Source organism: Podarcis melisellensis (assembly GCF_964234715.1).
Source record: "Podarcis melisellensis genome assembly, chromosome: 2".
In the NCBI taxonomy this organism is placed as follows: domain Eukaryota; kingdom Metazoa; phylum Chordata; class Lepidosauria; order Squamata; family Lacertidae; genus Podarcis; species Podarcis melisellensis.
Window position 1 is genome coordinate 42,608,029 of NC_138529.1, and position 14,089 is coordinate 42,622,117.

General features: G+C 41.2%; 1 protein-coding gene across 6 annotated transcripts in view; it reads right to left on the reverse strand.

The window, feature by feature from the left end:
• The window catches only part of EVI5L (ecotropic viral integration site 5 like), a 51,246-nt gene that overhangs the window by 34,498 nt on the left and 2,659 nt on the right, over positions 1-14,089 (reverse strand). For 5 of the 6 annotated variants that reach the window (XM_081898387.1, XM_081898385.1, XM_081898388.1 and 2 more), the window contains exon 2: positions 2,091-2,316. In XM_081898387.1, coding sequence (XP_081754513.1) covers positions 2,091-2,272 — 182 coding nt within the window. In that variant the 5' untranslated portion in view covers positions 2,273-2,316. Of the gene's footprint in view, positions 1-2,090; positions 2,317-6,770; positions 6,789-14,089 lie in introns of those variants that run through there. The other variant, XM_081898386.1, reaches the window with a different exon arrangement.

Consider the following 14,089-nt stretch of genomic DNA (forward strand, 5'->3'; position numbering starts at 1 on the left):
CAGTGGGAGAACAAAGCACATTCCTCAACAGAGCCCAATTTATCGATTAAGATCTCAGGCAGTAAGAGTCAAGAATGATAAGAAAACCTCTCCATGTCTATGGTACATCTCGGCTTCACCCAATTTCTATTTTAAATAAAGGTATAATTTATATCCAAATGCAAGACCAGAGAATTAAGACAATTTGAATTCTGTTACTTTCACAAATCATTTTCAATGAAATCCCCTACTAGATTATTCTACCCTTCAACTTGGTAAGCACCTGAAGCCTTTAGCCAAAATCACATCACCGTTTTTAAAACAGATTTAGAAACACGAAGGGCAATATAATTCCTATAAATATTAAGAAAACCTTGTTCATTATACACAGCTCAGCAGAATTTGATTCCTTAGGCAGCCATAAAGGACTTATGCTTACTCATCAACAAGGTGTTCTCAGTTTTCTACTTTACTAATTCTCAATCCCAAGTGAAGCAGCCATGCTAAAACAGTCTGGTAAACAAAACAGCTTTTAGATTAGGAAAAGAGCTGTTATACATTAGGTCAAAGAGATAAGTATTTCAAAAAACAGCAAGACACAAGTTACCAAGAAATCTTTGCCTGTTCAATTCAACATTTGTCACTTTCCATTACGGGTTCTCTGGCTGTCATGATCATTTGATGTTCGGATGCCACCACATGGCCATTTAGAAATCAAGCAGGGCATTCAGTAAAAGGAAGCTACCATAGAGCTACTGAAAGTAGCAAATCTACAGCTGTTTATATGATATGAGCAGCTGTCAAATCCAGGCAAATCAAAAAACAGAAAGGCAATGCCAAAACAGAGCTCTAACTGCCTGTCTACTCAGTCTAACATACACTGCTTGGATACTTGGGCAAAACTTCTGTCTCTAAAAGGAATGGAGCCTGACCTAGACAATGACATCTGAACAATGAAATCCAACATGCACTCAGGTCACTGATTGCTACATGGGAGAACATGTGCTTCGCTGGAAAGAGGAATGCTGCACTCAGTCCTTATTCAAATGGAGAAACAGTGGAAAGTCTGCTAATTCTAGTGTCCCAGCAAGTTATTCCACCTGGCCTCTGATTTTTAGAGGTTCTAAAGTCCAACATGGTAGAAAGCCTAAGACTGAAATGCTGCCCTAATGATCTATGCAGCATCTTATTTTTAATATCCAGTTCATGTGCTTACAAATGAATAGTTCATTTGTATATATGGTTCATGTAGGGATGCTGAAGGAATGTCAGTGATCTGAATTATGAGGCAAGCACATCTGATCTACGCCTCGCAAACAAAATCATGGGTCAGAGGAGTTCTGCCTCTGAATCTGGACCACCCAATAAAGCCCTACAAGGTGGTCTGAGTAGGACATATATTTTTTATATATATAAAAAACCCTCCAAGAGCTGCTTGGAGCAGCAAACAATCATGCCAGTTGCCATGCAAATTGAAAACATGGCTACCAATGGCCCCAGGATTGATGAGATTGTGTGTGTGTGTGTGTGTGTGTGTGTTGCTTCCAGAGACACTGTGTGAGAATAAAACATGGTTGAACAATGCAAAAGGCATGCTGATTGGACCACTAAAATGTAGCTTGGAGAAAGAAAGTTTTGTGCAGAAAATTCCTTTTAAAAAACATGTATGCAGGAACGGGACAGGTGGGGACTGATAGGGGGTTCCATGTGATCAGAACTAGGCTGATCCCTAGGCTAAAGTAACCTGTCAAAGGGAAAAAGGAAATTCTGGCAGGGAATGATGGCATATGCAACACTTGAGAATGTACAGGCTAACCTGCCCGTACAATATGGCTCAAGTTATTCGTTCAGTAATAGCAACGACTGAATGAACAGAAAAAGGTGACAACTGCATTTATCAAGGTCCAAGAGTATCTCCCATTTGGTAGCATTGAGCTATACACTATATGGGCTTTATACTCAAGAAAGCATTTAAAAATATGTATTTATGTACAGCATTCCCAACTAGAAGGATTGGTTTCTCAGCTTTAATACTCACATTGATAACTTTTTAAACCAACCCAGTGTGTATGCATACTATATCCAAGTTCAGCTCACTTCACTCAGCTTACCTGTTTTGTTCTTCAAGCTTTGCCAATAGCTCCAACTCATCTGGGCTCAGATTCTCGGAATCGGACGTGGGGGAGCATGCAGGCATGGAGTTGACGGAGGAGAGTCCTTCATGGGAAGAAGAGTCTGGGCTGATGGCCGGACTTGCCATCTCAGGCAGTTTGAGAGTAGCGGGGATGTCCATTAAAAAAGTATTCAGAAACAGTTTCAGGAAGGTCAAAGTATCACCTGAAAGGAAGGGGGAAAACCACATTTTTCAGAGCAACAGTCCTTTTTGCTTATATAGACTGATGTCAATATAAAGAACGACCTTTATAGGTCTAGTTCTACACTGTTCAAAGGCATTTGGTTGGATGTGGCTAAGGCTCTAACAGGCCATTGTATTCAAAACCGGGCATTTCAAGAAGAGTACAGAGATTATTAATTTCTGGCTCTACGAGAAGATGACGACTGAATTTTTAACTCTAGGTGGTAGTTCAAGAGATGAACTTTTAAAAGATGTAGGAGTACTGTTACGTGTGAACTAGGTTAATGTTTTATCAATTTGGCCATTTTGTATTCTGTGATCTCTTTTAGGCTGCTAAAACACAACAGACATCTCTATCAATAGTAGGCAACACTTTACTTCTAAGCTCACAAATAATTCAGATGTAAGGTTACGTCTCTGCTGAAAAAAAGCTTCCAAATATTTTTTGAAATAAAAAAGGTCACACTATTTTCCTTTAGTGCTGTGGTACAGAGCTTGCAGACCTTCACTAAATTGCTTTTTCTGCTGAATTTAAAATTCTTTAAAGGTAATTCCCAAATAAATTTACTCATTCAACTCTTCGTATTCTTACTAATCTGCTTACTAAATTACAGGATTCTTACTAAATCCTGGCTGGTATTTTTTAATGATATTTCTATTCATGTCATGTCAAAAAGTGCAACACTGACATCAGAAGGGCTTGAAAGTCAACACACTATGTTCCCCCATGATATTACCAAGTCTCATGACTAATCATGTCTACATGAAGTAAGTCCTACTGAATTCAGTGGGGCTTATTCTCAGGTAAATGAGGTTAGGACTGCAGCCAAAGACACTGCTTTTTTCAACAGGCTGCATTAATGGTGCAATCCTAAAGTGGAGTTAGGCCACCTGAAGGGCCTCGGAATTTGGCAGAAGTCCTCCTGCCCTCACAGAATGCCAGATAACACCATAAAATCCTGCCTCACAAACTGACAAGGTGCCACAAGGAAGCCAACTGGGTCCTGAAGATGGAATGATTATGGTATTTGGTGTCTCAGAAGGGCAGCCAGATATCTCTCTTAAGGAGCCATGCCTTGCCACTTGTGCCACTGGGCATCAAATGAATGATGGGCTGCTATGCCACAGCTGTGTGTGTTGCAATGTATTCTGGCTCACTCCACTTCTGGGTAGTGATGTGGTGTTGACTCAATCCTATCCCAAGATTTGTAGGTAGCAGCTGTGTTGCCAAGGATAATGGAGCTGCCCTTTACGGCAGTGTTTTTAGATGCCTCTTCGTCCTGTTCTCCTGCTCTCCCCCACCACCAGTCCTGGGCTGAGCAAGTATTGGACACAGCAAATGTTCGCCTGACATTGTGGCAACATTATCTGTGGCCAAAAGCATAATTCCAGTTTGTGATTGTTCAGCCTGGGTGTTTATCAGACCAATGTCTGATCTACCAGAGAAATCAAAATAATCCTGTTTTCAGGCTTTGTCACATAATTTATTTCCCTATCATGTCAGCTACCCACTTTCTATTTAGATCTCATGCCCCAAAGCCCAATGAATGTGAAGGAGAATGGGTTTGCAAGGCTGTAGTGGACCAAGCGCTATCAAAAACATGTGCTCTCTTATTGTAAATTTGCCAGATGTCCCTGTAATTTCTTTTGCACCTACAGTGCTACCTTGGTTTTCAAACATAATCCATTGTGGAAGTCCGTTTGAGTTCTGAAACATTCGAAAACCGAAAGCGGAAGCCTCAAAAAGGAAGCTGCGTTTCCTGTTCGACTTCCAAGGCACGTTTGAAAACCAAGGCACTTTTAGGTTTTCGGTGTTCGAGTTCCGAAATTTTCAACTATGGAGGTGTTCAAAAACCAAGGTACCACTGTACATAGATTTCTAGATGTATTCTGTTTAGCTGCTCTCTAAACTGGGTGGATGGTGCTGGAGGAGACTCTTGAGAGTCCCATGGACTACAAGAAGATCAAACCTATCCATTCTTAAGGAAATCAGCCCTGAGTGCTCACTGGAAGGACAGATCCTGAAGCTGAGACTCCAATACTTTGGCCACCTCATGAGAAGAGAAGACTCACTGGAAAAGGCCCTGATGTTGGGAAAGATGGAGGGCACAAGGAGAAGGGGACGACAGAGGACGAGATGGTTGGATAGTGTTCTCGAAGCTACCAGCATGAGTTTGACCAAACTGCGGGAGGCAGTGAAAGACAGGAGTGCCTGATGTGCTCTGGTCCATGGGGTCACGAAGAGTTGGACACGACGAAACGACTAAACAACAACAACAAAATGGGTGGACAGGCAACAAAAATCACAAATGAAATGTAAATGAGCTTAAGTGTAAATGAGTGTGAGCGATACAGATACAAAGTAGTACAAAATAAGCTCCAATTTCACGTACGTTGATGAGGTAGTCGTACTGAAGCAGAGCAACAGCTAGGATATATTGTGCAACTCTCTATTGGGATCATGGTGGAGAGTATAATGAAATCAATACAGCATCCTATGTGAAAAACAAAATCCATGCTAGGGAGATTATTAAAGGAAAGAGATTGAAAATGCTCTTCTCAGTACTCTAATGCCTTTATACAAATCTATGGAGCAGCCTTGTTTGGAATGCAGAGTACAGTTCTGGCGATTCCATCTCAAGAAAGATACTGCAGAGCTGGAAAAAGAACAGAAAAGGGCACCTAAAATGGTCAGAGAACGCTGGAATTTGTGAGAAAGGAGTAGGATGGGGCACAGCTAAAGAGGATGTGATTGAGGCTTGAATAGGGCCACAGTTGAAGCCCTATGTTAAAGGTAAGACACATGTACAGCATTTATCCATTGTAACCTGATATCCAGGGATGGGGGAGTAGGTGCTGCAGCTTAAAGAATAGCTTAATAGATATACAAGAAACTTAGCAGTGTAGGAAAGGTAGATTTGAGGATTGTCCATACCATTTGTAGGAGTCTCAAGGTTGACAAGTAATTTACAGTAAGTAGGTGTTGCCACTTCTTCCCCTCCTAGTGTTCGCTGTTGTTGGACTTGATTTCTCCATTGGTACTGCATCTTTTGGGAAATCTTTTATTATCATTAAGTCAATGGCCAAGTATATTATCTACTGTGCCCTAGCAGTAGCGCACCATACATCTAGAGTTTTAGGTTTAATCAGTTTTGCTGCTTTTTTTAACCTGTGAGTGGTGCCAAGGTATGTCATGGCAAATGCTCAGTCAAAACCTGTGATACCTGTCAACAGTTCCAGCAACAGAAGCTGTGTGTTTATGAGGGTCGCTGGGAGGAGGGTGGGGGGAAGACAGGCCTGGTTAGAACAGGGATGAGGACTCAGACTCTTGTGGCTCTCCAGACTCTCACTCCCAGCAGCCCCAGCCAACATGCCCAGCAGTGAGGGATGGTGGAAGTTGCAGTCCAGCTACATCTGGAATGCCACAGGTCCTCCATCTCTGGGCTAGTGGTGCTAATAACACTAAAGGCCACAGGTTCATTCCCCATACGTGCCAAAAGTTCTGCACCTCTTTTTCATCCTACTCATTTCTCTCCATTTCAAAAGTATAGTCACATAAAATGGACAATCATTTTGCAAACACCTGCGATAAATGCACAATTAATCAACTGAGCCATTAGAAGAGGGGAATTCAGGGAACTGCTGAGTCCATTAATTCTAAGACAACTTGCCCCCCCCCCCAAATATCCCCTGCAAGTTCTGTTCTGTCAGATCTCTCCTTTCAACCAACTCAGAGACACTCCCAGCCTAAGACAAGGCCTCAGTTAAGCCCCACAGACCTCAAGGGTTTACAGGCTGAAATGGTTAGGCCAAGAGGCTCAAGGTCTCCAGACCAATATACACAGTATTACCTATGTCCTCAAAACCTTGTTTTGTACATTAATAAATGAACCCCTTATTATAATGAACAACTGTGCAGTTTTCGAGCAGCCATTTTGTGAAGAGCCTTGGTTGATCTCTAATATACCATTAACAGTAAATATAAATAGAAGGTCTAAATAATTATAACTGGGAGGTTGGGGTGGGACTCAGCTATTGTGGCGCTTCCTGAGGGGAAGAGAGTCTCAGTATTCAGCTATAGGTTAGGGAAGGAAGATTATCTCAATCCCAAATAAAAAAAGTGGGGAAGCATCCCCACACCTCCCCATTTTTAATGGATCTCCTTTTTTCTTGCTCAGCCTGTATCTTTTTCCATCTCTCTCTCTCATTTACCTTCCCATATCTTTCTTTTCTTTTTTATTATTTCTCATTCCAGTATCTTTCCTAATTCATTCTAATTTCCCACTCCTACTTTCCTTTACACTTACTTTTGCTTATGAAAGGAGAGTGAATGGTGTGCTACTTCCTTCTATGACGGGGCAGGAAGAACTTAGAAGAAACCCCAAGCTTTTTTCCTTTTTTACAGTGGACAGTTGCTAATTTGGTGTGGGTTTACTCTGTCAGTTAACACAGCCTTCCCCAACCTGATGTCCTCCAAATGTGTTGGACTACAATTCCCATCAGCCCCAGCTAGCACAGCAGTTATGGCAAGAGTTAATGGAAGTTGCCATCCGAAACATTTGGAGACCCCTAAGCTGGAAAAGTTTGAGTTAAAAGAATGTAGATAATACTTGCCTACCCTACAGATTTGCTTTAACATTTACAAGAGTGGTACAGTATATGTAAATTTTCATGGCTCATGTTTCCCAACACACATACATTGTTTTACTGAGTTAGTTCCTGTAACCTTAGACAATAAATATTATGTAAAAGTACAAGCAGGCATTCAAAATCAGCAGAAGACATTTGGGACTTTCAGATAAGCTATGAACTCCTTTTGACATCTTCATCAGATTTTTTAAAAAACCATTTTTCACTTATCAAGTGGCAAGCTTACTGGGTTTTAAGATATGCTGCATGTGTATTCTTACCCTTTTTAATGGTGCGTGTTTTCTTATTTTATTCCTTCCTTTCTCTATTTAATTTCTCATTTCCAATTTCAAGTTTGTCTGCTAAGATAGTTGTAGGCACAGACTTCTCAAAAATGTATTCAAATATAATAAACAAAACAACAACAACCCACTTTTGATTTAAAGCAGGGGTGGGGAAACATCCAGCCCATGGCACAGATTTGGTCCTGCCTGGCCTCCCCATTTAGCCTGTGACCAAAACACACACCCTTGCCCCTCACCGAACACCGTAGTAACATCAGGTGTGGGGCAGGCAGAGCTCTGCCTGGAAAGCCATGGCTGATCCCCGCTGAAAGCAGGATTGAATTCTAATGCATGAGGAATTAAATCCTGCTTGGTCACTATCTCCTTCCACTCCCATAGGTCAATTCCTTTCAGACCTTCACATATTTAGCGCAAAGATCTGAAAGTGGCTAAGTGTGTTCTGTTGATTGCAGTAAGAAAACTCTGTGCAATTAGAGCCCTGGTAATAAGGCAGGGTTTTCAACTGCACACAGAGGCTTCCGAGCCCAAAGAATATAGAAACCCCCTTAGACCTTTGCACTCCACATGCAAAGGTCTGAGAACCCTGGGGCACAGCTTGAGTGAACTCACCTCTTCCTACACAGTTTTAACCCTTTAGTGTTCAAGCTATTGCCTAGAGAAATGCATAAAACTCACTGCAGTCCTAATGGCTTCCCATCACTGATACTTTCATCCTCAAATTAATTTAGGTTCCTTTCATATCCTGCTTGTATGACTGCAGAAGAGAGTTAATTCCAGCATTCAGTATTACGTTTTCTAAGCCAGCAAAGGCTGTTTACAACCTCCTCCACACAAATCCTGATGGGGGGGGGGGATATCTAATAATATATAAAAATGTAACAGCAGCATTCAACTAAGAATTCCCCACTGATCAGGTCAGAAGATTATGAAGCAAAAAGCAGCACTAGAACAGAGTATCTTATCAATATCCCGGGCCTCCCTGCAAGAGCTCCAAGTAATCAATGCAAAGTTGCTTCAAGTTAGGCCTGAAATTGAAAGCTTCCGTAGTAATACTTTCCAAACCTTCTAATGGTTCAGTTGATTTAAATAAACTCTTGGCCATGAGAAGGGAATTCATGGCATGTTCAGAGTGCCCACAAATTAAGGCATTTTTGCTTTTTTGTCAACCTTTGGGACCAAGGAAGCCACCGTATCTTGAACTACCGTATTTTTTGCTCTATAAGACTCACTTTTTCCCTCCTAAAAAGTAAGGGGAAATGTGTGTGCGTCTTATGGAGCGAATGCAGGCTGCGCAGCTATTCCAGAAGCCAGAACAGCAAGAGAGATTGCTGCTTTCACTGTGCAGCGATCCCTCTTGCTGTTCTGGCTTCTGAGATTCAGAATATTTTTTTTCTTGTTTTCCTCCTCCAAAAACTAGGTGCGTCTTGTGGTCTGGTGCGTCTTATACAGCAAAAAATACGGTACATATCAAATGCTTACTGCTGAGGTTGTGAACCAAAATCCCCATCACTGAACCCTCAGTCAAGATCAATTCTAGTAGATGCTGTTTACAAATACCTTTTCATCTAGGGGGAAAAAGTAACTTTAGGCAAAGGTACCAGCTATTGATCCTGAATTAAGTTATTGGCCACTTCAACTTTTTCCCAATAACAGTATCTAGCTAAGATACACTCCCTCCAATCTGAGACCACAGGCCAGCCATTTGTACATGAAAGAGGAGTACACACAGATGTTGCCACCAACACTGCAGGCTATACTATTCACAAGAAACTGGATGACATTCCTATACTTCCAAATGGATGACTGTACAAGGAAGTACCCTCTGGGGAGATAAGGCATCAGGAGTTGGTTTGTGGCCATACATAAACACTGAGCCTGGCAGGGGAAAATTGTTTCGTGAGAAGGCTTGAAAAGGCAGCAGCTGTCATTCATCACATCACCCTTTGTGGCTCAGATGCTTCAGCTAGCCTCCAGATAAAAATACTCAATGCATATTTATGTATTAGACATAAGGCAGCATCTTTAGTTTGAGTTTTCTTGCTTCCATTTATGCAACATGTTAAAAGTGGTAGCTTTTAGGTAAAGTGCTACTTCAAGGCTAAGCTCCAGTTAACTTAGCTGGGAATAAGTGTCTCTGGATTCTTGTTAGTACACACACAAAGGACTAGGCACTGCACTTGTGTTGCCAGGAATACTGTAGATGGTTTGCAGTGCACTTGCTATGTATGACAGAGAGGGCTACACATACCAAAATGTGTAGACTTCAGAGTATAATGAAACTCCTGCCCCTTTGCAAAGTTGTTTCCCATTAGGCCCGAAATCAAAAGTAGTAATACTTTCAGAAGCTTTAACTTGAAATTAAATGCTACCTCATTTATAAAATATGGAACACAACAAAGTCCAAGTTATTCTTGCTATTGTTTATGGCTTCAAAATGCAGTAGTGGCTACAATGTGAAAGGTTTATAATAAAAGGATGCATCACAAAATAACTGAAGCTATTCTTACAGCAGGCTTGTAAATAGCTACTTGCCTGGTTACCCAAGTGTAAGAAGTGCCTCCAAGCAACCAGGAAAAGGAAGCTTTTACTAGAACAGCAGCAGGAGTCAAGCATCTATTTCAAGCTAGGTGCTATACGAAAGACAAAGTTAAGACAGGTTCAGCCTAGGCCCATGACCTAACACAGAAGTTTACATACCTGTGAGTTATTCACTTTTGTGATCTTATTTAAACAGCAGTCCTGTTTAGGGAAGTTTTTCATGTTTAATGCTGTATTGTGTTTTTAATATTTGATTGGGAACCACCCAGAGTGGCTGGGGAAACCCAACCAGATGGGCAGGGTATAAATATTAATAACTTATTATTATTGTTGTTGTTGTTATTATTATTACAGCAACGGCCAATGAATTGCTCAAATCACTTTCTGAAAGCTTCAAAATATACTAATGGAAGGGGCCACAAGAATTGAACTTTTAATGCCAAATTAGCCTCAAAGGCAAGTTGAATGTGGGCAATTTAAAATTCATTTGACATAATTACCTTAAAAACTTGGAACAAACGTATATTGATCTGTCTCTACAGATGTGCTTAAAAAAACCCAAGGCCCTGCAGATATCGCTGGACTACAACTCCCATCATCTCCAACTGCTAGGCATGCTGTCTAAAGCAGAAGGGAGTCCATACAGATCTGCAGGGCCACAGGTTTCACACCCTTGCACTAGAAATATATTAGGGGTTCTTAGTTTCAACATGACTCCCCCCCCCCCCGGTATGTGGGCTCTGGACAACAAAAACTTATGTCTTTAAGGTTACCTGCTATTGCACAAACTAACATGACTATCTCTCTAGATCTTCTCCCCAAAGCCTTTGGATACAGATTTTGCCAGCGGACCAAATACTCATTACACACCAGTGACATTGCTTCACACTGTAACAGGTTTATGGCTAGACACAACTCTAGCTTCCTGAGGCGAATAATCAGCAGCAGCCTGCAGCCAACCATGCAGGGAAGATTTACACAAGTGGGGCTCTTCACTTTTGTCTTTCTTGGCATATATGGAAAAGTATGTGTGGGTAGCTGGGCTTGTAAGCATCTGTGAGCTTGTTAAATTCGGCAGACTTATTACCAATGCTACAGATTTCATCGAAGGAACAAATAGGGGATGCAAGGAAAGTATTGCCACCAATACTTGATCAATGTTTTTTCTGTTTCTTGCCACAAGGTTGATGGACATTCCAAACATATGTATCTAATGTGACTGAATTGCATGGTGTGGTCTTGCTATTTTATATTTTGATTCTTTTTTGTACTTTTAGTGTGTGTGTGTGTGTGTGTGTGTGTGTGTGTGTATGAAGAAATATTGCTTTTATTTGTTTATGTTTACTACAATGCGTTATACATGGGGCTTCCTCTGAAGATGCTTTGGAAACTTCAGCTGATGCAGAATTCAGCAGCTAGGTTGCACACTGGGGCAAGAGGGTTTGAGCATATTACACTAATCCTGGCCCGACTGCACTGGCTGCCAATTAGTTTCCAGGTGCAATTCAAAGTGCTGGTTTTGAACTATTAAACCTTAAATGGCTCAGGACCGCAATACTTCAAGGGCTGCTTCTCCCTTTATAAACCAACCTGGATTCTGCATTCATCATCTGAAGCCCTTCTTCGTGTCCCTTCTCCAAGAGAGGTCTGGAGGGCGGCAACACAAGAACGGGCCTTTTCTGTAGTGGCCCCCCGTGTGTGGAAAACTTTCCCCAGAGAGGCTCACCTGGTGCCTTCATTAGACATCTGTAGGTGCCAGACAGAAAGGTTCCTCTTCAACCATGTCTTGGGCTGATTAACATTCTATGTCCTTTTAAATGGGTTTGTGGGAAGGGAGGTCAGGTGTTTACTTTTTGTTTGTCTGTTCTTGTATTTATTGTGTATTTTGTGTATTTTATTATGTATTTTTATGCTGTGAACTGTCCTGAGACCTTCAGATGAAGGGCAGTATACAAATGCAATAAATAAAATAAATATTAAATATTGTTTTGAACTGCTTTGGGCTCAATTTGGTTATTGTAAAAGTGGCGTGCAAATATTGAATCACATGGAGGAAAAAATTTAATTGAACTTCCATTCCTTTTTCTTCTTCACCATCTCCTCCTTATGTATGCACACTTCTGTGAAGCCACACCGCCCAAAGTTATGGAAGAGATACTGGAATGAGCATTGTGTCTTAATACAGCCAACCCGAAGAGGCTACCAAAGGCTTGCAGCCCCCCAAAGACATATGAAGTCACAATTTGGAGTTGGACAAGAAGTTTGACAGTGGGCAGGGGGGAAGGGAAGAAAAGAGAGAAATGGATTTTAACATCAACCCTTTTCTGATCTAATGATGACATGGTAAAAGTCATCCTAAGCTGCCTTATTTGCCATGGTAACCACTCATTGAGTTCTCCAGTATACAATGAGACTGCAGCTCACAAACTCATAGCACAAGCCACATTTTGAAAGTCATCCATGCGGTGGTGAGCTATGCTCAATACAAATTACTCATTAGTCTTAAGGTCCAGTCACTGTAACCAGAAAGAGGCCAAGTATGTGGGGATGCTCCACATTGTAAAAAATGACAAGCTGATCTGATGTAATATACCAAGAAGAAACGCTTATGGCTCAGGGGCAAAGAAGGTCCCAAGTTCATTCCCCAGCATGGACTGGGTATGTCCACTGTCAGTAACCTTTGAGAGTCGCTGCCAGTCAGTGTTAACAATACTGAGCTACATGGACCAATGGTCTGAGTCAGAATAAGGCATAAGTTCCTAATATCACAGGAACACCATCATTAAAAAAAAAAGTTTAATGCTTGTCCACGTGTCTGTGAAGGTTTGTGCAAGCAAGAGAAAAGGACTGAAACAAAGGCATGCTTTTCATCAGCATGCAGTCGCACCCTCTTACATCCAAGTTTTCAGATGACAGTAGTGAAGGATATTGTGCATGGCTCACTATAATCATACAGCGGCAGAAGCCTACAAGGAAGTGTCCATGTTATAATGCTAGCTCTCCACTTGAAAAGAGACTATGGGAGCTTTAAAATGCCTATCTGGACAATGACCCACTGTGAACATTGAACAGTAGTTTAATATTATTTATTCCATGGCACATAATCTTTTAATATAAACTGTGACACCAGGTTGTGTCTTTAGTTGTACAGTGAAAAATGTTTTTGACAATGTTTCACTATCATACAAGATATTCTCCTAAACAAATAAAGTTAATGAAAAATCAAATCTTACCCTCTTGATCATTTGTAAAAGTTTCAAGTACATTACTTTTTCGTTTCAAGCTGCTTTTTGAATGGCAATATGTTATAACCCAGGATGGAAGCAATTTCTTCACCAGTAGACGTTTTTAGACCATTGAGACTTCAAACAGTTGTGATGCAAAGTACAAAACACAAGGTATAACATATGGGCAAGAAAAATAAAGTATTGTTGCCCAAGCATGATTAGAAAGAAAATGAACTATATCAACAAAGCAATAGATTTCCTCGCTGAGGGACAATGGGCTGGATCTAGACAGTCATTGGGTTCAAGTAGATCCACTGATATTTATGGGACTTAAGTGATGACTAAGTCTGGACCCAACCCAATGACCTCATGTGCACATAACACTACACTAAAACCATGGCCTCGTGTGAATGAACAAATTTGTGGATTCTCAAGGAGAAGAATTGTGATTGCTTTGCTTGTCCTGCAGTTCTGCTAGTGCAATACAGCTGTGAGCACAACCATGGTTTGGCTTAGTGTTAAATCATGAGCCTGGGGCTGGATCTATCTGATAAGCCATAGAACAAACACTGGCTACAACCTGTGGTTTGTCTCAAGTGAGATAAACCATGAGTTCAGGTTTGGACATATTAAACCAAACCATGACTTGACTCCAGGTAGTGCAGCAGCAAGAAGAAGAAGGAGGAGCAGCAACCTGACCATGATGTTCTCTTCAGGAATCTACACATTTGCTCAGTCATACCAAGCCATGGTCGGACTAAGCAAAATGTGCGAACTGGGTTTGTGTCTAAAAACATGAACTCCTGTAAAGTAACATTTCAGGCTGGGAACTATTATTTTCCCAGAGTTTTGTGCAACTGCTACCGCAACAGAGAACTGCTACCTAACCCAACTTTCTGGAAAACTGTTACTTCTTCGCCATGCCAATTCAGTATACCGGTAAGTGCTAACAAACAGGACAAATATGCTTTGAATAAGTAGACTAATTTTAACTAACGATAAGGTAGGAAGGTTAGCAACCCACTTTCTTTCTAGAACCAAATACCCTGTGAATG